This window comes from Struthio camelus, chromosome 26 (genome assembly GCF_040807025.1).
Source record: "Struthio camelus isolate bStrCam1 chromosome 26, bStrCam1.hap1, whole genome shotgun sequence".
NCBI lineage: Eukaryota > Metazoa > Chordata > Aves > Struthioniformes > Struthionidae > Struthio > Struthio camelus.
In genome coordinates, this window is record NC_090967.1 from 6,291,624 (window position 1) to 6,316,929 (window position 25,306).

General features: G+C 56.4%; 4 protein-coding genes across 8 annotated transcripts; 2 read left to right on the plus strand and 2 right to left on the minus strand.

The window, feature by feature from the left end:
* The first annotated feature begins 615 nt into the window (after nucleotides 1-615).
* On the plus strand, nucleotides 616-6,829 carry TMEM221 (transmembrane protein 221). The gene is made up of 3 exons (XM_068919617.1): nucleotides 616-1,015; nucleotides 4,471-4,556; nucleotides 5,339-6,829. The coding sequence occupies exons 1-3, from the start codon at nucleotides 714-716 to the stop codon at nucleotides 5,854-5,856; spliced, it is 906 nt and encodes a 301-aa protein (XP_068775718.1). The 5' UTR covers nucleotides 616-713; the 3' UTR covers nucleotides 5,857-6,829.
* An 80-nt stretch (nucleotides 6,830-6,909) lies between these two features.
* On the minus strand, nucleotides 6,910-16,312 carry BORCS8 (BLOC-1 related complex subunit 8). Of its 4 annotated transcripts, none has more exons than XM_068919619.1 (6): nucleotides 16,191-16,279; nucleotides 15,159-15,220; nucleotides 13,767-13,879; nucleotides 9,042-9,106; nucleotides 8,505-8,612; nucleotides 6,910-7,475 (listed from the first exon to the last, which is right to left on the minus strand). In XM_068919619.1, the coding sequence occupies exons 3-6, from the start codon at nucleotides 13,854-13,856 to the stop codon at nucleotides 7,433-7,435; spliced, it is 306 nt and encodes a 101-aa protein (XP_068775720.1). In that variant the 5' UTR covers nucleotides 13,857-13,879; nucleotides 15,159-15,220; nucleotides 16,191-16,279; the 3' UTR covers nucleotides 6,910-7,432. The 4 variants fall into 4 exon arrangements, with proteins under 4 accessions (XP_068775720.1, XP_068775721.1, XP_068775719.1 ...); XM_068919620.1 differs by having other exon boundaries at nucleotides 16,148-16,279; XM_068919618.1 differs by lacking the exon at nucleotides 15,159-15,220 and having other exon boundaries at nucleotides 16,191-16,312.
* A 147-nt stretch (nucleotides 16,313-16,459) lies between these two features.
* RFXANK (regulatory factor X associated ankyrin containing protein) lies at nucleotides 16,460-22,225 on the plus strand. 2 transcript variants are annotated; one of them, XM_068919903.1, is made up of 9 exons: nucleotides 16,460-16,846; nucleotides 17,428-17,499; nucleotides 18,220-18,300; nucleotides 18,667-18,732; nucleotides 19,044-19,144; nucleotides 20,289-20,414; nucleotides 21,094-21,160; nucleotides 21,390-21,470; nucleotides 21,843-22,225. In XM_068919903.1, exons 1-9 carry the CDS (start codon nucleotides 16,693-16,695, stop codon nucleotides 21,899-21,901), a joined length of 807 nt encoding a protein of 268 aa, XP_068776004.1. In that variant the 5' UTR covers nucleotides 16,460-16,692; the 3' UTR covers nucleotides 21,902-22,225. The 2 variants fall into 2 exon arrangements, with proteins under 2 accessions (XP_068776004.1, XP_068776005.1); XM_068919904.1 differs by having other exon boundaries at nucleotides 16,461-16,846; nucleotides 17,431-17,499.
* Nucleotides 22,226-22,752: 527 nt separating this feature from the next.
* Nucleotides 22,753-24,779, minus strand: NR2C2AP (nuclear receptor 2C2 associated protein). Its single transcript, XM_068919906.1, has 6 exons — nucleotides 24,717-24,779; nucleotides 24,489-24,550; nucleotides 24,267-24,357; nucleotides 24,009-24,114; nucleotides 23,352-23,420; nucleotides 22,753-23,182 (listed from the first exon to the last, which is right to left on the minus strand). The coding sequence occupies exons 2-6, from the start codon at nucleotides 24,527-24,529 to the stop codon at nucleotides 23,067-23,069; spliced, it is 423 nt and encodes a 140-aa protein (XP_068776007.1). The 5' UTR covers nucleotides 24,530-24,550; nucleotides 24,717-24,779; the 3' UTR covers nucleotides 22,753-23,066.
* Between the last annotated feature and the right edge of the window lie 527 nt (nucleotides 24,780-25,306).

Sequence of the window (25,306 nt, forward strand, 5' to 3'; positions counted from 1 at the left end):
CCAGCTCCCGGCCAACTCGGAGCATTTTCCCACCGAGCAGGAAGTCTGGGCTGGCGTGGGAAAAGGACAAGGACGAGGGGACAGCCCAGAGGGAAGCGGAGAGGGCCGGAAAGAGGCTCAGGCTGTGGCTGCGAGCGGAGGGGAGCTGGCGGGGTACGCTGCTCGGAGCGGCCGTCGCAGCGGCGATACCCACCTGTCTGTCCGTGCATCCACGCATCCATCCATGCATCCACGCATCCCTCCACCCACTCAGCCCCAGGAGGGTGCAGAGCCCCAGCCGGGGGCTCCTCGGAGCTCCCCCCAGCCCTGCCGCTTTGCTGTAGCCCCAGACCCCGAGCAGCGCCGCAGCCCCTGCAGCACAGCCGAGAGGCTCCCAGGGCCGGGGACCCCGTCGGGGCAGGCGCAACCCTTGCGTGGGGGGGTGGAAATTAGGCCGGGGGGGCCGCTCAGCTCTAGCTCCCCGCGGCCAGGGCCAGGACCGGGAGGCAGGACCGGCTCCGAGGGGGCAGGACGGGCTCCGAGGGGGCAGGACCGGCTCCGAGGGGGCAGGACGGGCTCCGAGGGGGGCAGGACCGGCCCGCCCCGGCCGGGCAGCGGGGCGCGGAGGGAGGCGCCCGCCGAGCGGGGCGCAACTTTCGCCGCTCGCAGCGGGTTTCCCGGTCTCGGTGCCACCCGGTAGCGGGGCGCCCGGTGCCCGCCGGGGCGGCCCCGCCATGCCCGCCGGCTACCCGCAGCGGACCCTGACGGTGCTCCTGCTCTTCGGCACGCTGGCCGCTGCCATGGCCCTGCTCGCCTCCAGCCTCATCTTCCAGCTGCCGGCGGGCCGGGCCGGCCCCGGGAGCGGCAGCGGCCCCGGGAGCGGGGCGCTGCCGCCGGCGGCGGCCGCCGTGCTGCTGCCGGTCTCGGCCGTGCTGGCCGCGCTCTGCCTGGTGCTCAACGTGAGCTGCCTCCTGCTCTGCCTCCTCCACGGCTACTTCAGCACCGAGCTGTGCCGGGGACAGCCCGGGCCCGAGCGGTGAGAGCCGGGGGGCACCGGGGGGCTGTGGTGATGCAGAGGGGCTGGGGGGGGCAGTGGGGCCCGAGGGTCAGAGGATATGGGGACACTGGGTCCATCTGGGGCACCGGGGGTGCTGAGGGTGCAGGAGAGGCAGGAGCTGGGGTGCAGGGGCCACCCGGGGCTCTGGGGCCGCTGGAGGGGAAGGTGCAGGGGAGGGAGGGTGTCGGGGGCCTGCAGGGGTGCAGAAGGGCTTGGGAAAACGAGGGGTGCAAGGAGGGCTTGGAGGGTGCAGGGGGACTGCAGGGCTTCAGAGGGCTGCAGCTCCTGCAGGGCCAGGCTGCCCTCGCAGGGTGCCATCCTCGCCCCGGGGGCTCACGCGCAGCCCTGCCGGCCCCGCACGCTCTCCTGCAAGGGGCCCCGAGCTCCAGCCTGTGCCACAGGCTCCCCCGCTCGCTGCGTCCCCCTGCAAAGGGGAGCAGCAGCTTGCGGGAGTTGCGAGGAACTTAACCACGACCGCGGCGGGGATCAGGGCGCTCTTGCTGCAGCGATCCAGGCCTCGAGGAGACATTCGCTGTGGGCATGGCCCCTTGCTAGTAAACTTTCTAGAAAGCATGAGAAAATCCCAGCAAGGTATCACAGTGCCCAGGAGCCACCCTGACACCTCGCTGTTAGCAGCGGGAGAGCCGGGCGCTTCGGGTCGCCGCTGGGGTGATTTCAAAGGCGACTCGCACAGCACGAGAATGACTCTAGGCCTGAAATCATTAACCGTAAGACATGTGTTGACTTAATCATTACTAGCACATTTACACTTGCAGAAATGTTTCTGAAACAGTCCCTCTCTCCCTCCTCTGTTGAGAGCTGGACTGGGTTGGTGGCTTCTCTGCCAGGGCTGGCCCGGGCCCAGCGCCAGCTCCTCACCTGCGTTGAAAGAGAAAAGCAACTTGCAAATGAACAGATTTAAATGTGGAAACCGCTCTGTACGTGGAGGCCCCTCGCTGTAACTCATGTGACGGCCCCCACAGGACTGTTTTGGGACCACTCTGACTTCAGCAAGTCAGAGCTCGTTTAGAGGAAATTACAGTGTTTCAACATTTGGTTTTGCCCCTAATCAGACAAAACCTTTAATGTATAATGCTCCGTATGGAGTACAACATCTGGAGGCACTCCAGCAAATGAGAAATGTCTCATCTCAGCATCTTCCAAGCAAAGATGATGCTTAGTGCGCTCATTAACAAAGGAGAGCAAAATATTTTTGCAAAACCAAAAATTCCCATACTAAATTTTGCTTTTTGTGGAAGCTCAGCTTCTGCTGGAAGACTAGGATAGCAGAAAATTCCCAATCAGCTGTAAACTTGTCCTAGATCTGGCATTGATTTGGGCTGTAAAAGGCTCGTTTTCAAAGTTGTGAGGTTCATCTTTGAAATCCCTAAGTGCGAAACAGGACGAGCAACTAATTAGGCAGCCGAATGCAAAGTCACATGCGTAGAGACCACGCGTGCCGGCCGCAGGACGGGGCCGCACTTCGGAGAGCGGCGACTCGCTCAAGGACTCGCAGGTCAGCGCAGCCCTCGCACAGCGACGAAGCCCCGCGAGCGCCTCTCGCCGAGCAGGAAAAGCGTTCCCAAGCAATCTGATTTTAGACGATACTTCTGTGCGCCCCTGCAAAGCGAGAGGCTGCTTGTGGGCTGGCTTTGGTAGGCGGGAGCCCTGGGTTCCCGACCCGGTGTAACGCTCTTGCTGGTCTCAGGCAGATCACCAAGTTTTGCCGTGCCTCAGTTTCCCCATCTGCGACCCAAGGGTTATACTCGTGTTTGGCCGGAAAAGGACAGGCTCTTGGAAGAGGAGAGATCTCGCTTGCACCCTGCACTCAGCACCTCGGACAGGAGGTGCCGGTAGGACATATAGCCCCACCGAGGGGGCTGCCCCAGCCCTTCTCCCCCCGCGGCTGAGCTGGCCCGGCCCCACCGGGCACCGGTTTCATTAGGGGACCCGCTCACGTCCCCGGGCCCTTTCCCACGTTGGCCTTGTCGCACTGAATTAGCGCTCCGCTTCTCAGCACCGCGCTCGATAGCGTGAGCCAGCTCCGAACAAAGTCCTCCCCCCTCCTCCCGCCCCAGCTCAGGTAATTAATGAAACAAAGTGGCTGCTCTTCACCGCGAGCCAGCGAGGAACGGGAGCGGGGCCAGGGTCTGTTAACGGCTCCCGGCCGCAGGCAGCCGCAACGAGCCTGGGAGGCAGGGGTGGAGGCCGGGGGAGACAGCATCGCTCAGCCGCTTGATCCATCCCACGGGATGGAGGGAGCCGGCCACTGCAGAGGAGCAAGGCAAGGGCCGGTCCTGCCGGGAGGACTGGCTGTGCGGCTGCCTGGGCCGTTGTTTCCAAACATTCCCCCCTTCCATGTTACTGTCTGGGGCCTTTGGAGGTGCCCGGCAGGATCAGCAAAGCTACGTGCATCCCCAGCCTCCCTGCGGGCAGTCGTTCCCAGGGACAGCTTGCAGCTTCCCAGCGTCACAGTCCCGCCAGCATCTCTCAGGGCGCTCGTTTGCAACCTGCGGTCCCCTGGCATCGCTCCTGCGACCTTCACCCCGTCCCCACTGCGTCGCATCCCCTAATGACCACATCCTGCTCTCCCAATTAGCAAAGGCAGCCTTCAGTGACAACAGCCTCCGAAGCCCAGCGAGGCGAGCACTGGGGTTTGCCAGGTCAATTTGGCTCTGAAGACAGGAATGCGCTCAAGCAGCTGGATGAGCGGAGCCATCGGGCGCTTTCCAGTCTCTGCGCAGAGACGGTGCCCGCAGAAAGAGCATGGCATCGCGAGCCAGGCCCAGGCGCTGCGGTGCTGCAAACAAGACAAAGGCCCTGCTGGAAAGGGACTGGTCTTTTGATGTGTTTTATGCACAATTCAAACACAAAAACACGTCTGAACAAAAGACTTGGAATCTGAGCTGAGCAAAGAAATCCAATCCCAAAGCTGAAAAGACAACCTGACCTTGCTTAATCCAGCGCACCAGCACTTTACTTTCCACTCTTTTCTTAAAAGGGGAGAGAGCCTGATTGCCTCTGATTTGTTCCTTGCTTGCTCTTCAGCCCCTGCAATAATCACCTGCAAAAAGCCCTAAGCCACTGCTCCCTCTCTCCAGCCCCTGCCCCCATCTGGTTTCCAAAACACAGCTAGAACCAGGCAGGAAAGGTTTCAAAATTCAAGTGATCTTAAAGCCTGCTCCTATTCCAGAGCGGGACAGAAAGTCAACTGCCCCAGAGGTGTGCAAACCAGCAGCTGGGGGGATCCCCCATTGAGCAGAGATCCTTGGGCTTGTGAACTCCCTAGCAATGCAGAGCTGAGGGGTTTTGGTTCCTCAGCAGGAACCAGGGCATCACACTTCTGAGCGCTGAGACCAGGGCCAGGAGGCCACCCCGAGCTGTCTCGCCCACCAGAGCCAGCCAGCAAAATATGTTTCTCACCTGTTTTGCAGAGCAGACTGGTTCCTCCTGGACAGCCGGATGGTTCGCCACACTGCCATCGGCTTGTTCTGCTGTGGGGTCTCGGTCTATCTAACAGGCAAGTGCCCATTTCCTGCCAGCCCAGCCCACGCTTGGCCCAACAGGGACTGTGCGTTGTCAGTCCGGGACACACATCCCACACTCATTGCCAAGTGTTTGGGAGCTGCTGAGTTTCTACTTGTGATCAGGTTTGTTTTGCAAAGGGTGTCACCAGCTCACTCCAGCTCTGCTAATGCCCCTCGCTTGGCTGGGCTGCAAGGTGCAAGTCTATCAGCCACGAGGCAGACAGAGCCCTGTCCCGCAAGGTCGAGCGAGGCACAGGGGCTCAGCAGCAGCCCCATAGGAGCCTGGCTTGGTTCTGGTCTCACCCCAGCTCCTGCTCACCTGTGGATAAATAATACCAATGCTAATGGCCCAATGGGCACTACTACTCAGGGCCCAAGCGCGAAGCGTGAGTGCCTGGCTGCTGACAGAGGTGGCTGGGCTGGAGAAAGGCCCGAGTCACTCAGCTTGACCATGGTATCGCTGTAAGGCTGAGGGCCCTGGCACCAGCTGGCATTCGCAAAGGTGAAGGTGGCAAGGGGGACAAAGCAAACCTGCGAGGTGGTTTGGGAGTTGCCTTTATTGACGTGAACGTCCTGTGGGCTGCGGGGAGGGAGTTTCAAGGCACAAGAGCTCCCCAGCACAAGCCTTCACACTGAGAACAGCCCACATCTTCTCTTTCTGTTCCTCATGACCAGCCCTTGCTAGGCAATTTCTCTGGCCTGAATTTTGCAGGACAGATGCGTCACTTTAGTCCTAGTTTCCCTAAGCTATATTACCCCTCTCCCTTCCTTCCAGCTCTTGCCATCTACATGCTGCTGCTGTTTGAACTCAAGGCTGGCATTGCCAGTGCCTGCATTCTCTCCTCTGGCATCATTGTCCTGTTGATCACAGTGACGCATGCACTGGTAAGGGCCTCCCAAGTTTCACGTCGCAGCCACTCTGAGGTCTCTCATACTCTCTATGAGAATGACTCTGCCCGATGTGGTGAAGCATGTGTCAATGACCCGAACAATAAGAATGTGGTTGCACCCCGGCCCCGGCCTGAGATCCACCGAGAATTTTCCTTCCCTCCTTTTCTGGAGCGCAAGTCCCAGATGGACTCTGCAGCCAGCAGCAACCTCACCTCCTCAGGGAGCCCAGGGCCCCACTCCGAGAAGGAGAGCTACAACCTGCCCCGAACACACAGGACGCTCTCAGCTGAGTCAGGCCTGCTGCAGGCACAGGGCAAGCCCTGGAACAGCGTCACCCAGGAGATGAGGAATATACTGTCACGGAAACCTGGAGCTGCGGGGAAGGATTCAACTCTGGTGTGAGTGGAAGCAGGACCATTTTGCCCCAGCTTATCACAGGGCAGCTGTAGGCAGCAGGGCCAAGATCTGCATTTCTATTTAGAGCTTAACATAGGTCATGCCAGAACCCACACGTTAAGGAGCATCATCAGACAGGGTGGATGACTGCTTTTCCATCCTCTGTCCTCCTGCATGGAGGAAGAGGCTTTGGTTCTCTCCCCAAAGTCTGGCTACATTAACCTGCCTGGTGAGCTCAGAGTGGGCAGAGCCACGGAGGACAAGTTTGTGCAGCTGCAGCCTGATGCTCTTCACTCCTTTTACTGAGAGGATACCATCTCCACTGAAACCCAAAAGTGCTCAGCCCTCTGCCCTGAGCCCCCAGTCCCTCCTGCCAGAAAGCACAAGTACTAAAGGCAGTGCTTGTTTTTGTGAAACACAAGCAGGTTTAACTCACTCTGTTACTGCAGGCCTGCTCTGAGGTGACACTGCTGGTGACTCACAATCCCAGTCTGGCAACAGTTCCTGGTCATTCAGCAATCTGTAAGCATTTCAGGGAGTGAAGGGAGGCCGCTGATCCAAACAGATCCCCTCTAACCTCCTAAGTTACTACATCTGTAACCCTGAACACAATCCATGGTTACAAAACAGTACTTTCGGGGGAACTGGGTCTAATACCGCTTTGTTTCATTTACTGAGCTTTGGAGAGCCCAGACTAAGCATCTTTCTATGATTTCAAGGTCTCTTCTGCACTTTCCTCCACAGCCCAAGGAAATCGCATCCTTAAATTCTTCAGCAGAGCAGAGTTGTTGGTTCCAAGGAAAGATTAACATTGAAGTTACATCCCTTTTAAAGTGATCTCCAAAGCTATGTGTAGAGCTTTGCTTCCACTGCTTGACAGGGGATGAAGAAAGTCCACCTTTTTTTTTTTCCCCCCCCTTCTCGGAAGAGCAGGACAGTTTCTTTTTCTCTTGAAAAGCTCTAATATGCATGTCTTTGTTTTGCTCCCTGCCCTTTGAAACATGCAGAATCCCCCCCACCCAGCCCAAGCGAGTAAGAGGGGAAAGCTTTAGACAGGACTTTGTTTTTTCTTTTTATTATTGTTCTCACTAAAACCAAACTCAGCAACTCTCTGGCAAACACATGAAAAACTCTTCTTGCAGAATGCCTCCTGAACAAGGCTGGAGTGTGCCTACTTCAAGTCTTTTTTTTTTTTCTTACATAGTCCTCTACAAAATACTGAAAGCAAGACCTAGTTTTTCTGAGATGTTTCTGTAACCAAGAGGTAGACAGAAAAATGCCTCATAACAGACCACCATCAAAAAAGAACAGGAAAGGACAAATGCAGAACAATCCCATCTCCCTTTTGCAAAGGGCTCCAGAGAAGGACGGAGCTGCTCCCTAAAGCATCCCCAAAGGCAGGCCTGATCCCAGCGGCAGGATTTGCCTGCTCAGGTACAGCACCTTGGTATTTGAAATGGAGAGGCAGGCAGAGGCATCTGTGCAGTTTCACAGATTGAGCAGGTTTCTCCCTCCTCCAAGTGGTCGGAGGACACACAGCTGGGCTGAGGACAAGGCAGAGGATGGCCAGTCTTGTCTGAAATCAGGAGCTGGCTGGAGGATTCTTGGCTTGCTGGGCAACAGTACTGTAAAGAGAAAGAGACAGTCACGTCCAGCAGGCAGCAAGGACACCAGCAGCCATGGGAACGTGAAGAACCAGGGGCTCCCTCAAATAAAATCTCACTGCTTGCAGCATGAGAGCAGCTTAGACAAGCATGGCTTATGGACAGCCATGGGTGTGCAGACGGCAAAGCAGCATATGCCAGCCTCCGTGGGTGTCAAGAGAGCAGTCTTCACAGCCACACCACATGCAAGCACAACTAGGAATTCTCTGCTGGGCTGAACTGAGCGTGACCCTGCCACATGGGGAGTTAGAAAAACATGGAACTTGTACCATGAGTGTCTAAAACAAAGTCATTCTGCAGAGAGAGAGAGAGAGAGAGAGACAGACAGACAGACACCCCATTTTCCATGGTGGTTTTTCAGGGATGGACATTCAAAACTGCTAGCGAGGAGCACGGGCATTTGGAATTTTCTCACTCCCACACAGTCAGACTCCAATACCAAGAAAGCTCTCAGGAGAGACAAATACACTAGACTCAGACCATCTGCTAGAAGATGTTTTAGTAGCTGTAGCTCCACTGCAAACATATGAAAATGCATCATCTTTCTGCTACATCTGTCAGCACCACTTCTCTCTCCAGATCTTTCTGGGACTCTTCCCACAAAGAGCCACATACATAACAGAACAGCACCAAATGCAGCCTCTGACCTGCTCCATCTCAGTGACATCATCACACTCCAAATGCCTTTGACATGACAAACATCTAACGTATTACAGGAAAAAAATCCCTTTTTAAATAAAGACATAAATTATTTTGCACTTATCTCTTTGTAAACAGTATTATTTGCTTCCCAAGGTAAACAAAACCAGAGAATCACTAAGGCAAACAGCATACTCTTTAAATAGCAGCGTGGAATCACATTACTGAGGTAACTGTTTGGCTTATTTGTACTGGGCTGCATTACATCACCAAAGCCTGTCAGCCAGAACGGTCATTCAGATAAACAGGTAGGGCAGTAACGGAAAGTCAGTGTCGCACATCCCTTGCTACCTGCGGCCCTGAGCAGAGTTCAGCTGATCCTTCATGGCTATGGCGTGTTTGAGCAGACTGTCAATGCTCTTGAAATACACGCTGCTGTCGGTCATGTTCTTTATGGCACTGAAACAGAGAGAGGGGGATGGAGGGAGAAGGAGGACTGGTTAATACTTTCCTGGGCATCGCTCTTTTAGTGCGCACACACACGCTGACAGGAGGGTACTGTTAATAAGAAGCCTCAGCTTTATACAGTGTTTTGCATCTTCAGACCCCAGCTAGTGGGTTGATTTATTGCAGGAGACTGGCAGCTCTGCACTGGACACAAAAGCAGGGAAGAGCTGGCTTGCTAATCAAAGCGAAGCAGCCAAGTTTCATGGTAACAGTTCAGAGAACTGCCTCACACTGAGGCACTTCCACCCTGACCACGCTCCCTGCTGCCTGCCTGGTGTTGGCCAGGGAGAGAAACAGAAGCACAGCAGAAGCTGTTCACATCACACTTGCAAAGCCTGTGCCCACAAGCACAACCCTCTTCCTTGGAAAGGTCTCCTGTACCTGCAGGCGTACTCCACAGTGTAGATCGCTCCTTGACTTTGCTCCTCCCAGCTCTGCATGTCGGACTGAAAGCAGATCACAGAACAGGGAATGAGAACAAGGCATTGTTAGGGGCACACTAGACAGATGCTGTCCTCAGCAGTGCAGCCCTTGAGATACGCTTTGCCAGGCCTGCCCAAACAAGGGCTGTGACTGCTTTTCACTCGAAATTGCATTTAGACTGTTTTGCACTTGACGGCTTTGACACACTCTGGGTCTGAGCACCATGCGCTAGTATTTAAAAGAAACATTCATTGTGCATATTTCTGAAAGCGCTACTGCTTCGGGCCAATGCTTTGGATGCTCTAGCAAAATTCCCCTTGGTTGTAGATGTGCCCATGAGCCAGCTGAGAGCCAAGGTACGACAGGCTCCTAGCAACCAGCAGCTAAACTGAGTGTAAGGAACCAGCTGGAAATTTCAAAGCTTTCAGCTCGCCTAGCATGCCTGGTCTGGCAAGGCAGCTAGGATCAGAACTAACGCAGCTGCTGGCAAGTCCAGTCCTCAGTCTCACGCAAAACCAGGCAGAACAGCTTCTTTTGCAGCGCTGAAAGTTCTTTCTCTTTCTCAAGCATTTTCACAGTCACAGGTTTCCCCGTCCTCCAGTCTGCTCTGAAACTCTGGCTGTCTGAACCCAAGTAATAGTCAGTATTCAATAATGAGAACATTCAGAATGCCTTTTCTTTCAAGGGATTAGAAGGAGCCCTGTAAACTTCACACAGACTCAAGCAGAACTACAAGCAGCTAATTCTGGCTTGGGAGATAATTGTACACAGCAGCTCCATGGAAAGGGAACACCAAACAAATGCACAAGTCGCAACGAAAATGTAGTTGAACTCAGAGGTGTAGCTCAATAGATGACTTTTTCAAAAGTCCTCAAGTAGCTCAGGCACTCTAAAATATGTTCTCATGGGAGCTAATTCTCAAGTCTATTCTGCTGACTCTAGTTACAGGCCAGAGGAAATCCAAGGGCCTCTTTTTATGACTGAAGGAGGTCGGGTAGGAGCTTGGGCTGCATCCAAAATCCTTTCTGCTGTTCAAAGCCTGTCCTACATCAGGACACTTGACCACATAGCTCTAAACTACAAAAAAAAAAAAAAAACCAAGTCTCTGCATGCAATGCTCTGGACAGTTCTCTGCAGGAGAGGGTCCTTTGACCCAGGACTCACAGCTCCACACACTGTCCTCCATGGTCCACACTCATCCCAGAGTCCAGTCACATTTTACAGCACTGTATCTGCTGCTGAAAACATACTTTGCTGGCAGAGGTAGCTGCAAAAGAAGTAAGGATCTTCCTGCAGCTACTCAGCCTGTTCTCTCCAAGAGGTGCTAGCAGATCTCTAGTGATGTTTAAGAGCCCAGCATCACACTGACTCAGTCATGTGCGTCACTAGTGCAGCACTCTCCTACCACTCTGGTGAAAGGAGAATCCGACCCACAAAGGGAAGGAGACCCCAGCTAATGGATTATCAGCACCATTTCCGCCAGCAGCAAGGCAGTCTCTGGACAATTCAAAGCATCAATTGTCAGCTTGCAAAGCCCAGTACAGGATGAGAGCACAGAGACAGAGCTGGAAAGCTGGAAACAGATGGCTGCAAAGTTCCTGTGAAAAAGTGGTGGAGATGATAAAGCCAGTCTGGTACAACAGTGTTTTTTCTTTGGTCCTGGAGTTTCTGAGCACCAGTAGATTTTAATCATCATCCTGTATCAGAGCCAGTGATGTCCATTCCCAGCATTTCCACCACTTCCTGGGATTTTCATGTCCTTAATTAGGAACAAGAGTCTTTCCCTAGAGCTCCTGACTTCTTAATCTCTTTGTGATGGCCTTTCTTTAAATTCCCAGGACGTGTCCTTGGATGTCATTTAATAGCTAAAGCCAGCTATTAATATACAATAGCATTAATGATGTATCACTGTTGCTTGCAGTAAATTAATGGGGAGGTATAAGTTCTCAAAAGAACAGGGGAAATACAAAAAGGCTGCTTTGTGCAGAGTGGGAGCAGGGCTTAGCAGCACCGCTAAGGCGCACGGAGGCAGCCAGGGCCTTGCATCACGCTGTATCTTATCAGTGATGTGGTAAATCTGCCTAGAGAGTTTGAGATGGCAAGGAAGGTATTAAGATTATTTTTAATCAAATGAAAGAAAGTTGCTTGTTGTAAAGGCATGGAGGTGACCTTCTCCTTGCATAAACTTTTTCTCCCTCTCCCTCCCAGTTTTTCCTAGGTTTAAGCCCTCTGGGAATTTCAAAGACTGCATCACAGTAGAACTCTGCCAGCCAGAGATGGAGTTGCTGCATGGGCCAAAGAAAGCTGGAAACCACCAATAAATCTTGTTTCCTTTTATACATCACCTTCATCTTGGGACTAAATTACATGAGGGGGAATCCACACAGAACATTCCTGTTTCTTCTTTTCCGTTCTGAAGAATTAAAGCCACCTCTGTTTAATGCCTTTGTTCTGATCTAGATAAAATCTGACAGCACTTTCACGGTGCACAGCCCCGCTGACACCCTCCTGTTCCAGTGTCTTGCCACAAAGCCGATGGGCTCTGGCAGAGCAACCCAAAATATCCATCCCCATCTAATTGAACACTCTGCAGCGACGATGGCTTTGGCAGGGCCCCAGGGAACATCCCTCTCTCCCAGGGGTTTGGCTGCCTGGGTGCAAGAGCTTGACAAGCCCAGCCTGTTCATCGCAAACAGCAATGCATGAAGCTGATAGAATGAGAGCGGAATCGAGGACAACAGAGATAACCCGACCACAAGCTCTCGTTATCAGCAGCCTGGCAGTGCAGTCAGGACGCTCACCTAGCTGAGTTATGTTTAAGTCTCACAATTACCACCAGGGCCCGGCAGGGAGGAGAGCATGCTCCCAAACACGATGCTGCAGCCTTGAAAGAGCCGAATCGAACTTTGGAGATGATGAAGCTGGGAGAAAAGTCACTAGCAGCAGCTCTGGATCCACTGTTTCAGCTGCAACTAATAGTTTTCTTTCCATTTTCTCCCAGCTCTTGCCATATCAGGGCACCGTTAAACAGACAGGAACCAAAAAACAGTTTAAGAAACTGAAAGTGCCAACGGTTTGGGCAAAAAGAAACAGACTTAAACAGCAGCAGGTACGGAAACTCAGAGCAAGCGTTGGGAAATGCTTCCTAACGCTAGAGGAGCGAACAGCCAGCGGAGCAGCGCTGGGGCAGTGCCCTGCTGGCTGCGGCCCTGGGGCAGAGAGCACCGCACAGCTAGTTCACCTTCACCTTGACACCTGCTGCCTCTGCAGGGAGAGCTCGCTCTTGTGTTTGAAGGCAATCACCGCCCCAGTGGGGGCTGGCTTGAACAGGAAGGCAATCTGATGCTCGTGATGGCTGCAGGCACACAGGGATGCCCAGGGCCCTTTCACTTGCTGCGGGAATCCACAGGAAGACATGACCTCCTTTCTCACAGGAGGAAAGCGAAAAGCAGCAGCAATTTTGGCTAAAAAAGAGGATTCTCTGGAATGGCAGCAGCCAGGAAATGAACTTAGCTGACTCAGAGAGGTCACAAAGCACTGCAAATAACTGAAAAGACAAGCCTGCCTAGCAGGAAAAAGGAGAAAAATCAGATTTTTTGAGAGCTCTTGCCCAGCACACACCTCACTGCCTAGCAACACGCTCTGTGTCCAGCGCATTCACTGCACTGTCGTTTCCATTAGCGCTTCTGTGCTGCCCCTCGCCCCCATCCCTGTTACAAATTGTTCCGTGATGGAAACGGATCTCTTCCCTCTGCATGACTTGTCATACAACTTGCTCAATTTCCTTTTGTTCTGGACACGTTCCCTGAAATTGGGACTATTCTGATTAAATCAAAGCAAGTGACAGCTCAGGAATAACTTTACAACCTCACTCCCGTATCCCAGTGATGCGATCGTATCGGCACGTGCTATACATACACATACTTCTCCATGTACCTACCATTGCACACAGACACATATATAAAATGTTAATAAATAATTGAATAATAAAGTGTCACGATCCAGGTTAATTTGGAAACTAGGGCTGTAAAGCAAAGGTGAAAAATGGGGCCTGACAGTGCATTAGCATAGACATGAAGCAGTAATCTATTCATGGGACATCACTCCTAATGAATCACGACTGGCAGGAAAGGGAGAAGGACAACAAGGCTGGCATTAAAGTGCCTGTGCTCCGAGCTCTGGAGGAAAGCAGGAACACAGCTGTGAGATGCGATTCATTATCCTGCTTTGCCTCTTGTGGGCTCTTTTCACTTGTTTCTTCACACTCCCCATCTCACCCTCCTCCTCATTTTATGTAGGAAATAAAAACCTTGCAGCATAACTAGGGGTAATAAGATTTAACATCTCCCTCCTTCCCTCCTCCCTCCATACGAGACAGACTACTCATTTCTCTTTGTCTCTATGCTCAAGTCCAGCGGCAAAAGCATGGAGGATCAGTCACACTCTCCAGTTCTTTGCAAATTCACCAGCTGATCTGAGAAAAGTTATCTCATTCCTCCAGCTCAGGTGGATCGTGGGACCCACAGCACACCTCGCTTCCCTGCCCACGGCGCCTGTGCCCTGATGGGCGATTTCCTCCCTCCCACCAGAGGCGGGCGAAACCAGCACGACCTGCCAGGTCAAGAAAGCAGCCCGTGCCCGACTCTCTCCCAGCTCCCGAGCCCAAACCAAAGCAGGACTCACCTTGTGCTGTGCAAGCTCTGGAAGGGATCTCCTCACGTGCTCCTGGAGCCGGTACAGCGCCACGGATGGCTCATTGGCCAGGACATACATGCTCTCTGTGAATTTGTCTGTAACTGCAACAAGAAGAACAACCAAGTTGTAGAAAGCGGGGAGAAACAGGGAGGAACACAGGATTGCAAAGGCTCCCTTCAAGCACTGGTGTCATCCCCCATGCAGTCTCTGAAACCTGCCATAAGCTGGAAAGGCTCAGAGACCACCCACTGCACACCGCTCATGCCACAACCGCCTCAGCGCCCTGCAGGGCCTTTGTGACAGAAGGCTCAAAGTTTCAAAGGCTACAACGTGCCAGAGAAAAAGAGAGATCAGAGCAAAACCTCAATTATTTTGGATAACTAGTCTGTTAACAGGGTTTTGCTTTCACATTAAACAGGCAGTTTGCATTCCAGCCTCCCCAAAATGGGATCTACAGCCAGCAATGAGCTCAGCACCAGCTGGAGACAAATCACACCGGGACATCACTGATTCCAGCAGGCCCATTGAAGCTCCGGCTGTGCTGGTAGCATGGACCACTTGACCTGGCCTGTCGCTGGGCCCCCCTTGACCCATCTAGAGGCTGTCAGCAGATGGAAAGAGCCTAACAGCACTCGGGGGGGGGGGGGGGCCCTCCATAAGAGGACAGCAGAGCTCTAGGTTTCAACTCAGTCTTCGCAGGCTGAGAGTTACACTGCAGCTCTGATGTCTCTTTCTCCACGAGTTTGCAAGGCATAAACTCAAGGCTCATAATACCTAATAATTACAAGACACACACAGATTGTTTCATTTTTTGTAGTGGGTGTGAGTTTCCTTCAATCACAACAAAAAATGAGGGGCATTTTCAACACACTGAAGTGGAATACCTTCTGGCTTCCGCATAATTGTCTATTTTAAGGAAAATGATTCTCTTCTCCTTCCACAGCTTTTGTTTCAGTGACAACTGTTCAGATATTTGCAGTTTTGTTATGATGGCAGACATGCCACACCTTTTGAATGCAAAAGGCAAGACTTTAAGAGAATAGTTATGTCCACCTGCCAAGCTCACATTCCTGATACAGCTGATATCCACCTCCCTTCTAGATACGGAGTGGTACCTACTGCAAGAATTCATACAGCTGGGCAGGTAAACAAGGGAGGAGTCGGGAGAGGAGGAAGCCACACACCTGGTTATCTGGCAGACAAGAACACTCTCCTGAACGTTCCTCTCTAGCATGTGAGACCACATGAGCAAGGAAAGCACCCACAACAGTAACATTTAGCATTAAACCACCTTCCCAAGAGTCCTGATGCTCAAGGACACAAAGCAGCCCCTGACTATTTGGGATCAGCATAAACTGAGCACAGGGGACAGCTATTTACCATCTGCTACTGCCGATTCTTTGTTTCTTTCTCAGTTCAACCAACACAGGACTCTGCGCAATCTGCAGCTTGGCACAAAAAAAAGCAGTTCTTAGAAGATCGTTTTACTTCCAAATCCACACCCTTGGAACGCTTTTCGCTTGGAATGTTTTTTGCTAGCAAAGTTATTACCCGTTTCTACTGGCCTTTAAAGTTCTCAAGCACCTCCCCGAGGCCAGCCGCCGCCGCAGCGGGCTGCTGAGCCCGTGATGGGGACGGGGATGGCCCCGGCCTTGGCCACACACGCAGCGCTGGTGCGTTTTTCCCAGTTTCCAGACACGCTGGTTTAACCCAAACTGCAGACCCTCACTTCTTCAGCACGATGCTGCAGATGACTGAGCGCAGCCCCGCAGGGAGAGGCGGGAACCGAGACGGCCAAAAAGGAGCAAAAGAAGGTAAAAACTGGGTGCGTCTGCCCCAGGCACGGGGCAAGGCCCGGGCAAGGGGGAGCCCCAAAACCCTGCCGAGAGCAGGGCACCGGGGAAGGGGAGCTCCAGGGATCCCAGCGTGGGGGCCCCGTCGGGACTAGCCGTATCGCAGCCTGCCATCCCTTATCGTGACCTGCAGTGCCCTGTCGCGACCACCCCCCCCCAGCGCTCGTTCATGCCCTACCTTGGGCCGGCACTGCAACACCCTGCCGTGCCTCAGCCTGTCGCGATCTGCAGGGCCGTGTCGTGCTGGGGCTGTCGCTGCAGTGCCCGGCCGTGTCACGACCCGCAGGGCCCTGTCGCGACTAGCCCTGCCGCTACAGCATCCTGCCCGGTGACGACTTGGCCTTGTCGGCGCGCAGAGCTCTGTCGCGACTCGCCCTGTCGCTGCAGCTCCCTGTCGCGACTAACCCGGCACGGCCCCTAGTGCCCTGTCGCGACTCGCCCTGCCCCGTCACGGCCCGCAGAGCTCTGTCGCGACTCATCCCACGGTGAGTCACTCCGGGAGTCACGGAGACTCACCCCGGCTGGCCCCGACCCCGGGCGGCGCCGGCTCCGCTCTCACCTTTCTTCACCTTCAGCTGCATCTCGGGCTCCTCCATCCCGCCGCCCGCCCGCCCCGCCGCTACTTCCGCTTCCGCCGGCGCCCGCTTCAAACCGCCCCGGCCGGAAACCGCGGCGAGGCCCCGCCCCGCCCCTCTCCTCCCCTGCCCTGCCCACCGCCCGGCGGCCCCCGCGGCGCCCTCTCCAAACCGCTCCGGCCGGAAACCGCCTCCCCCAGCCCCGCCGTTCCGCCGCCCGGCCCCGCCGCGGGGGCACCGGGGTTGGGGGGGGGGGGCGCCCCCAGCACCCCCCCCGCCGGGGCCCGGCCCGCACGGGCGGCCTCCCCCGCGGCGGAGGCTCGAGGGCCGGAGGAAGGGGAAGCGCTGAGGCCCGGCAGCTCCTGGTTGGGGAGCCCAGGCCCGTCGCCGGGGCGGCCCGCGGCCTGCCCCGAGTCCCGGCCCGGCCCGGGACGTGTCGCCGTTTCTGTCCCTTTCCTAAGGCCTCTGTCGTGCAGCCGCTGCCCCATGGAAGGCGGAGGAGCCGCCCCCGCCGTCCGCGGCGACGCCCGGCAGCTGCCGGCTCAGGGAGGGGACGGCGCGGAGGGAGAAGCGTCTCCCGAGGAGCCGGCGGGCACCGGGGGCGGCGGCGCCCCCCGGGGGGGCTCGGGCCGCGCGGAGGGTGAGTGCTGGGGGGGTCCGGGCAGCGAAGCGGGGTGGGGGGAGCACGGAGCTGGGCCTCTGCAAAGCCCCTGGAAGAAACCCCCCCGATAACAACCCCTCCTGGATAACAACCCCCCTTCCCCCCAAAACAATCCTCTCCTGGATAGCCCCCCCCCGAATAACAACCCCCTCCCTGGATAACAGCCCCTCCTGGATAACACCCTCCCCCCCCAGATAACAACCCCCTCCTGGATAACAGCCCCCTCCTTGGATAATACCCTCCCCCCCAATAACAGCCCCCCCCCGAATAACAACCCCCCCAGCTAACAACCCCTCCTAGATAACATCCCCCCAAAAATACAACCCCGTCCCTGGATAACAACCCCCTCCTGGATAATACCCTCCCCCCCAGATAACAACCCCCTCCTGGATAACAGCCCCCTCATAAATAACAGCCTCCCCCAGATAACAACCCCCAGTAACACACCCCCACCCCAGGTCGCCTCAGAGAGCAGGCCGGGGCAGGGCTCGCCGCACGTGAGCGGGTTCGGATCCCCTGGGGTTCGGCCCCTAACCGCTGGCCTTGTTTTGCACGTGAAGCAGGCGCCCCCCCGAAGCCCTCGGCCACCTCGACCGACAGGCAGCGGAGCACCGAGGTCTCGGCCCTCGACAGTGAGTATGGCGGAGCCCGGCGCTCGCAGACCCTCGCGTGCAGCCCTGGGGCAGGACAGGCATGGGAGAGCTCATCTGCCAGCCATGGGGGGTCTTTGGTCCCACAAAGGCAGCTGGAAGAAAAGCCTTTTACTGCCGCCAGTCTGTCCCATAACGTGGCAAGGCCGAGTCCAAAGCTAGACCTTGCTGATGACTCGTGTCAGCAGTGAGAGGTCGCTGCAGCTCCACGCAGTGGAATTGGAGATTACACACTCATGTGCTTTCCTAACTAAACTATAACATGCTTGTTGAAAACACATTAAGATTTTCAAGTGGAGTTCTTCAAGGGTAGGAAATACAAGGATGAACCTCAGCATGTCCCCTGCGGTATGATATCACGTGCAATTATGCCATTAATACAAGAGCTCTGCCTCCCACCGTGCCCTGATGGGCTGTGCCCCTCCATGGGTAGCCATCCAGGCTGTGTTTTATCCTCTCTGTTCAGCTGTTGGTCCCTGCCCACTGGTCAAACCTGGCTCTCCAGCCTCTTTGCTTGCAAGGGAATAATTCCATTTTTGCAGGACTCAGGTTTTACCAAGGATAGGAGGAAACAGTTCAGATAAGGCACATTAGGCTGACATGAGTGCTTGGCCACCTTTGAAGCTCTCAGCTTTAAGACAGTCTAGTTCCTACCCATGTACTGAGAAGATGTGCCCTGACTTTCCCCTCTCTCTGGAACAGGCTTCCCCCTGCGGCACTCGAACACGCTGACGAACAGGCAGCGGGGCAACGAGGTCTCGGCCCTTCCCGCCACACTGGACAGTGAGTTATCGCGGGCTTCACGTCTCCAACCACAGGCACATGGGGTGGAAGCAGTTGGGGAGAGTGGGACTGGAGCCTCCCCCCCATCTCCTGACACCCTGGCATTTCGCAGCTCCCACAGGACGGGACGGTCTCTTGCCATGGCTGGCTGGTTCCTCCAGTGAATGGTGGAGGGGTGCTAGTTACCCACTGGGCTTTTGGGGTCTCGGCCTGGGGCTCTGCATTTACCTCTGCCCCGGACTCGGAGAGACTTGCAGGTGCCCTGAGTCCTACCGGGTGCAGGGAAAGTCTGACCGTGGCGGGATGGAGCAGGGAGGCTGCCCACAGACGCTTTGTCCTGATGGTTTAATTCCTTCCATCCCCCAGCGTTGTCCATTCACCAATTAGCTGCCCAAGGTGAGCTCAGCCAGCTGAAGGAGCATCTTCGGAAAGGTACGTGTCTCCTTCGGCCTTGCCTAGGCTTTTTCCGGTGTTCAAGAAGTTTTGCTCTTGGGCTACCCTGAGTCTCCCCATGCAGGCAACCATGGTGCACATGTTGTCTCTGCTGCAGCAAAAGAGGATGTGGAAAAGCAGCAATGGGTTGGGTTTTCACCCCAGAACATGTAGAGTCCTGCCATAATGCAGTCTTTGATAAACCCTTGGTTTAGTCTTACAGCCTTTGCTGGGTTTCCCTGGGGGGGGGGATAAGGAGCAGAGGGGTCTTTGCTCTACCTATGTAAGATGCTTCGCCTGTGTTTGTGCAGGCGAGAACTTGGTAAATAAACCTGATGAGAGAGGCTTCACCCCCCTGATCTGGGCTGCTGCCTTTGGAGAGATTGAAACAGTCCGTCACCTGCTGGAATGGGTAAGGGCACGTGCTAGCGCAGCATTGGGTTAACAGGAGACTTCCCAGCCCCCAGCTCCTGCCCAAGAAGCCCAGTAATGTCCTGGCACCATCTCAGCTGACTTCTTCCCATGGCACTGAACAGGAGGATGCATTTGCAGAGCTAATGGCTCAGACAGTCGCTGTCAGATGCAACTCCCCTTTGGGCCTTGGACTAAGTCAGGAGCGTGAAGAGCTTTATCTCATAGCTAGCAATAACTGTTTGTAATTAAATATCTGCTTATTGGTAATTTGAGTTCAGGCTTATCACTTGGGCCCTGTAATCTGCCAGCAAATGTGTTTGCTGAGGTCTTGTTGCAGTTAACGAACTCACTGCTGCATCGTCCTCGAGTGCTAGGCTTGAAGCTGGAGGCTGTCCCAGGGCCAGGCAGGAACCAGATCCCCGCGCATCCTCGATCCAGCCGCTTCCCAAAGCTCAGTCCCATGTCCATCCACGTGTCTGCGGATCAGCGAGCGCTCAGGCCACATAAGCTCTGGCCAAACACTGACTCCACTGCTGCGTTAGCAGCAAGACTGCAATTCATCACCAAAGCGACAGATAGAAACCAAAATAAATGAGGTGATACATTGATAAAGGGTATAACAAAGTCCAGGAGAGGGCCGTGGCTAGCAGGGCTCAGAGAGCAGGGTGGGTTTTCTAAGTAAATCAGTAACAGAAAGACCTGGCCATTGCAGAAGCCTCTAATTAGACAGGGCTGCTAATGCTGTTACTGGTGAAGGGGAAAGGGGCTCCGTAACAGGAACCATCAGGCTTAATTCACTGACACTGGAGAAAGGCTCTTAAGTCTTCACCTGAGATGTCTGATGATTAAAACGTACCTTGTAAAGACAGTAGTAGGGAAGGTGCCTGCGCAGGAGAGGTCAGTGGGGCTGCGTGAGCTGTCTCCTCCCCACTGAGCTCTGTGGATGGGGTGAAGCTCACAACAGTGCTGGCAGTGGAAGAGCACTGCCTGGACATGGAGCATCACAGGCTGCAAGGCCGGCCAGGCCCAGCTCTGTGATCAGCGCTCCTGGGGCTACCAGGAAGACAGGTCCTGCGCTGAGCACCCCCTGTCTCAGCAGAGCTCCTTCACCCTTCGGGGGCTAACGCCTGTGCCATCCCCAGGGCGCTGACCCCAACGCGCTGGCGAAGGAGCGGGAGAGCGCCCTGTCCCTGGCCAGCATGGGTGGCTACACGGACATTGTCATCATGCTGCTGGAAAGGAACGTGGACATCAACATCTACGACTGGGTGAGTGCCACTGGGCCCAGGCTGCCACAGGGACCGTGCCAGTGCTGGGAGTGTCACCGAGCCCTGCATGGAGCTCTGCAGAGCTCATTTTAAAAAACAGCAATGAGTTCACATCGCTGCTACTCCGTCTCCCACTCTGGGACAAGTTAGTGCCAATGCCTCTCTCCTAGCTGCTGCCCAGGCTTGCAGTGCACATTTGCATGCTCACGTGGTTATTTAAAGAAATTAATCTGGATAATAATTTTAAATAGTTTCCTCAGTTGCTCCTGATGGTGATTTTACCAGGTGCAAGGAAACTGCTCAGAATTCAGGTTATCCTTAAAGTAATACAAAGTTATTGTATTACATACAGAGAACCAAGGAATAAAACGTGCACAGAGCCGCTCTGTGAGAAAACACCCGGCCTGGAGCTGAGAGAGGGGGGGAAAAGGGGAGCCAGCAGCTCTGGGACCTACCGCTCTGGGAGAAACAGGGCCAGCCTGGCTGAGGCTGCACAGCAGGGTCCTCAGTCCTGAGCAGCATGGCAGCACGACACAGCACGGGACAGGATAGCAGTGAGGGCTGGCTGAGCTGAGTTCAATGGATACGTGGCTCCTGCACACGTGCCCTGCAAATTCGAGGGCTGGGTGAGCATGGCCCCACGAGGCCAGCACTGACGGCACCTTCCCTTTCCCTGCAGAACGGCGGCACCCCTCTGCTCTATGCCGTGCGCGGCAACCACGTGAAGTGTGTCGAGGCCCTACTAGGTAATGGGGAAGATCCGTGCTTAGTCCTTCACCTTGAATCGCTGCTTGTCGGTAACCACCTTGGGGAGAGAGCGTGACCTGCCTGGGGGGAGAAATCAAGCAATCTGGGGATGTCACGGGGTGGGGTGCCCACCCAGGACAGGCACCAGCCCCCTTCGGGGGTCCTCTTGCCTTGCTGTGTGCCTACCACGTCGGCAGGGGAGCCCTGATCTCCACTGCCTGCTTGCAGCTCGCGGTGCCGACCTGACAACAGAGGCGGATTCTGGCTACACCCCCATGGATCTGGCCGTGGCCCTGGGACACAAGAAAGGCAAGTGTCTGCTGCATGCCTGGCAAGGAGCCTGGTTTTCCCTCCCTGGAAAAGGCTCCAGGCAATTCCCAGCTCCCAGCCCTGCCTGGGGCTTTCCCTGACCTTCCACCACAGCTCCCTGCTCTGCCACACAGAGAAACAGCAATCAGCGTGCATCCTGTTCCCCCTCCCAAACCAGAGGTACACTGCAGATGGGGCTGGGGTAGGGGAGCTGGGGACAGGCCCCTGGAGAAAGCAGTTCCCCTGCCTCCCACTGGAAAACAGGAGCAAAACAGTGACCAACCAGGGGATGTCCTGCCTGCAGTAGTACTGGCTTCTTTAAGGCTTGGCTTCCCTGGGTTTCATTTCTCTCCTTTCTCTTCCTTGCCATAGTCCAACAGGTTATCGAAAATCACATCCTCAAGCTATTTCAGAACAAGGAGCTGGAGTGACGCAGTTTGCGCTGCATCGCTGCAACGCCAGCACTTCTGTTGGCCTATGCAAAAGCTCTCCTCTATGACCAAAGGGGCCTGACCCACCACTCCCAAAAGGGACAGCCGAGTGATGCTTCTAGCAAGGAGCGTGTGGAGGAAGCAGGGAACCGCCTGCCTGGGCAGATTTACACCTCTCCTAGAGGGCAGCACGGCCTCAGCGCCTCGCACCCAGAGGCACGAGTTCCTCAGGGCAGCTGCGCTTCTGCTCCATCCAGGCTCAGCTGCTTTGTGCACGCAGGTATTCAGGTATTGCATTTTTGGAAGTAAACTCTAAAGCAGCCATGTGGAGCCCTGTCTATTGCCTTGGTGGCGTCACAGCAGCTGGTCCCTGATCCCAGCACCAGCTACCAGAGAACGAGTGAAACTGGGCCAACCAACCTCTTCAAGGGCTAGGCCCTCCTGGTGCCCAGTGTTCCTCTCCAGAGCTGTCTCTTTGAAGAGCAAAGCTCCATCTTTCGCCCACGAGCTTGCCAAGCTCTCCCTGCACGCAGCCCTGCTAGTGAGCTGCGGAAAAATCCATAGGCAAGAGCTAAACCAGGGAAGCATCGCCCTGCCAGCCACAAACAAAGCTGCAACCCAAGGCTGAGCCCTGTCAAGCTGGCAAACAGCTGCTCCAAGAAGGGATTTGGGGGTTATTAGAGTAGGCGAGAGACAGCCAGAGCCCTGCAGCACACGGCAGGAAGCAGTTTCTCCTCCTTTTCCCTGCTCCAGCCACACAATTGCATCGTGAAGCAGCAGAACCAAGCCAGGGCTGGGCATGGAGGGCACCAATCCACGGGTACCACTTGCCCAAGAAGCAGTCAGGAGGGCACGGGGGGCCACAACCGTTTATTCAGCCAGTTATATGGGCTCTATCCCACACGAGAGGCCCCAGGCTGGCTTGCAAGTCCAGGCACACGGGTTTCTGCACTAGTGTCCCTCTGCCACAGCTAGCTGGCCATCCTGCAGGGCAGCAGGGTCCCCCCTCTACCAGCACCTTGGGGCACACACAGGGCCAGCATGTTCCTGCTGGCAGGACTTGCTGTCCCACACCCCTTTCACATGGCAGAGCCCCCAGAAACAGCTGGCCATGGGGACCCCAGTCATCAGGGAGCGACCCACCCCGTGGTCCCTCACTGCTGCCCTAGAGCCTCTCCCCCAGCACCCTGAGGTGGTACACCACGATCCTCCCGAAGAAGTCGGTGCTGTTCTCAAAGGTGATCCTCAGCTTATCCAGAGCCGTCTCTTCCACCCGGAAGCTGTGCAGAGCGCGTCAAGGAGGAAACAGGCAGAGGGACGCAGTGACATGCGAGGCAGCTGCAGGACAAACTCCAAACCGCGACTCAGGTGCCAGACCCCCTCCCTCTGCGGGTGGCTTTGAGCCCCTCTGCCAAGCCATTCGACCCAGCTCGCAGTGAACCAAAGGATATCTGCAGGGCGTTGACATCCTCGGGGTATAAGTCAGATATTTTCACCAGTTCCTCGCCCGTTCTGCAGCCTGAGGAGGGCAAGGGTGGAAGGAGCCGTGCGGTGGGCTCACGTGCCGGGGGAGCCTCTGCTGGCTGCCACGGCCACGTTGGGGCTCAGCTGCTCTGTCTCAGCCACCCTGACGAGCCTCCCCACATGGGCTTTGCTGCAGGGAGCCGGGTGGGAGCAGCACCAGCACCCGCTCACTTGCCTCCTGTCTCCCTTCACCTGGCTCTTGGGTGCACCGTGGGAGCAAAATGACCTGTCCTAACACAAGGATCTGCTGGATCCAGCCTAGGACCTGATGCAGGCCCCGTTGTCTAGCCCAGCACCTGCATCCTGAATTTGGGGCTGCAGAAACCCACAGGTGTTGTAGGGGGTTTGTTATCTAATGGATTGGGATTAGCAGATGGCAAGGCATTTTCTAGCCTGCAAACGAGGGGTCCTGGAGGACCACAGGGCCTGCACTATTGACCCCTTTCTGCTCCAGCCTCAGCCCCCCCACCAGAGCTTCAGGAACAGTTCCCAAAGACCTCTGGGCTCTGCAGTAAAAAGTTGCGGGATCCCAGTGTGGGTGAAGAGAGGGAAAGGCACCGCACATCCCCAGGCAGCTCCTCACCTTCCAGCGTGCACAGCCGGCTGGAGAATCCCCCCTGGAACTGGATGTGGAGCCGCGAGACCTTGACGGTGCGGGGGAACTCCAGGGTGACCCACTGGGACGTGCCCTAAAGGCAGGAACGACACCGGGGCTCAGTCACCAGGTCCCCGCAGGGCTGGGAGCCCACAGCTCCCTTGGCACAGCCTGGCCTGGGGCGTAACGCCCGCACGGCCATGAGTGCGGGGCACCCTCCAGCTTGCCCCGTCCTCGTCGCCCAACCTGGTCCGAGTTCCAGCACGTCTCCTCGCTCGCGTCGAACATGTGCTTCTTCCCGAACTGCTTCACGTCCCGGTTGAGCACGGAGCTCACCCTGCAGGGACAGGCGCCGCCGGCCCGGGGACGCGACGGCGGACGGTGTCAGCCGGGCAGCGAGGCGGCGTCGGGGCGCACCGGGGGCAGGGAACCGGGGACAGCGTGGGGCGCCCCGTCCCCTCGACTCACCGCGCGGCAGTGTCAGCGCAGATCAAGGGCACCTCGGGCATCGCGGCGTGCGGCCCCGCTGCCTGCGGAGAGACGGGGCTCAGGGACGGGGCCACGGAGCGCGGCGGGGACACCCGGGCAGGGTGAGGGTACCCCGGCTGGGCTGAGGCACCCGGGAGTCGCGGTTCTGAGTCCCGCGCCCATCCCCGCGGCCTCGGACCGCAGCAGCCGCCACCGCCGCGTACTCACCGCCCGGCGCCGCGCAGGAAGAGGCGGAACTGCTTCCTCGGGGCCCAGGCGTTCGGGAACGCCCCCCCCTCGCACAGTGCTCCGCCTCTTCCCCCCCCTCACCCCCGCTCCGGGGACCCAGGCGTCCCGGAGCGCCCTGCCCCCCTCCCCCAGCCCGGGGTGGTGGCTCCGAGCTGCACAGTTGGGGCAGCACGGGGGGCAGCACCGGCCCGCCCCCCCCCCCCCCACTCGGTTCCCCCCCTCGGCCCGGCCCCCCCCCGCCCTCCCGCCGCGACGCTCCAGGTGGCGCTGCCGGAGCGCGGCTCGCCCGGCTCGGGGGCACCGTGCGGGGGGGGGGGGGGCACATCTGGGCCCCTCGGCACATCTGGGTGTCACCAGACACACGGGCGTCCCCGCACCTCTGGGCATCTCCAGACACACAGGGTCCCTGCACATCTGGGCATCCCTGCACCTCTGGGTGTCCCTAGACACACAGGGTCCCTGCACATCTGGGCATCCCCGCACCTCTGGGTGTCCCTAGACACACAGGGTCTCTGCACATCTGGGCATCCCCGCACCTCTGGGCATCCGCACACATCTGGGCATCCCCG

Excerpts from the sequence above, each read along its gene's own strand:
- RFXANK (XM_068919903.1), top strand. The coding sequence starts at position 16,693 with ATGGAAGGCGGAGGAGCCGCCCCCGCCGTCCGCGGCGACGCCCGGCAG. Across the intron at positions 21,161-21,389 it reads GTGTGTCGAGGCCCTACTAG|CTCGCGGTGCCGACCTGACA; the intron begins GTAATGGGGAAG and ends GCCTGCTTGCAG. Across the intron at positions 21,471-21,842 it reads GGCCCTGGGACACAAGAAAG|TCCAACAGGTTATCGAAAAT; the intron begins GCAAGTGTCTGC and ends TCCTTGCCATAG.
- NR2C2AP (XM_068919906.1), bottom strand. The coding sequence starts at position 24,529 with ATGCCCGAGGTGCCCTTGATCTGCGCTGACACTGCCGCGCG. Across the intron at positions 24,358-24,488 it reads TGCGCTGACACTGCCGCGCG|GGTGAGCTCCGTGCTCAACC; the intron begins GTGAGTCGAGGG and ends CTGTCCCTGCAG. Across the intron at positions 24,115-24,266 it reads CGTGCTGGAACTCGGACCAG|GGCACGTCCCAGTGGGTCAC; the intron begins GTTGGGCGACGA and ends TCCTGCCTTTAG.
- BORCS8 (XM_068919618.1), bottom strand. The coding sequence starts at position 16,227 with ATGGAGGAGCCCGAGATGCAGCTGAAGGTGAAGAAAG. Across the intron at positions 13,880-16,190 it reads GCAGCTGAAGGTGAAGAAAG|TTACAGACAAATTCACAGAG; the intron begins GTGAGAGCGGAG and ends TTCTTGTTGCAG. Across the intron at positions 9,107-13,766 it reads CAGAGCTTGCACAGCACAAG|TCCGACATGCAGAGCTGGGA; the intron begins GTGAGTCCTGCT and ends ATCTGCTTTCAG.
- TMEM221 (XM_068919617.1), top strand. The coding sequence starts at position 714 with ATGCCCGCCGGCTACCCGCAGCGGACCCTGACGGTGCTCCTGCTCTTC. Across the intron at positions 1,016-4,470 it reads GGACAGCCCGGGCCCGAGCG|AGCAGACTGGTTCCTCCTGG; the intron begins GTGAGAGCCGGG and ends CCTGTTTTGCAG. Across the intron at positions 4,557-5,338 it reads GGTCTCGGTCTATCTAACAG|CTCTTGCCATCTACATGCTG; the intron begins GCAAGTGCCCAT and ends CCTTCCTTCCAG.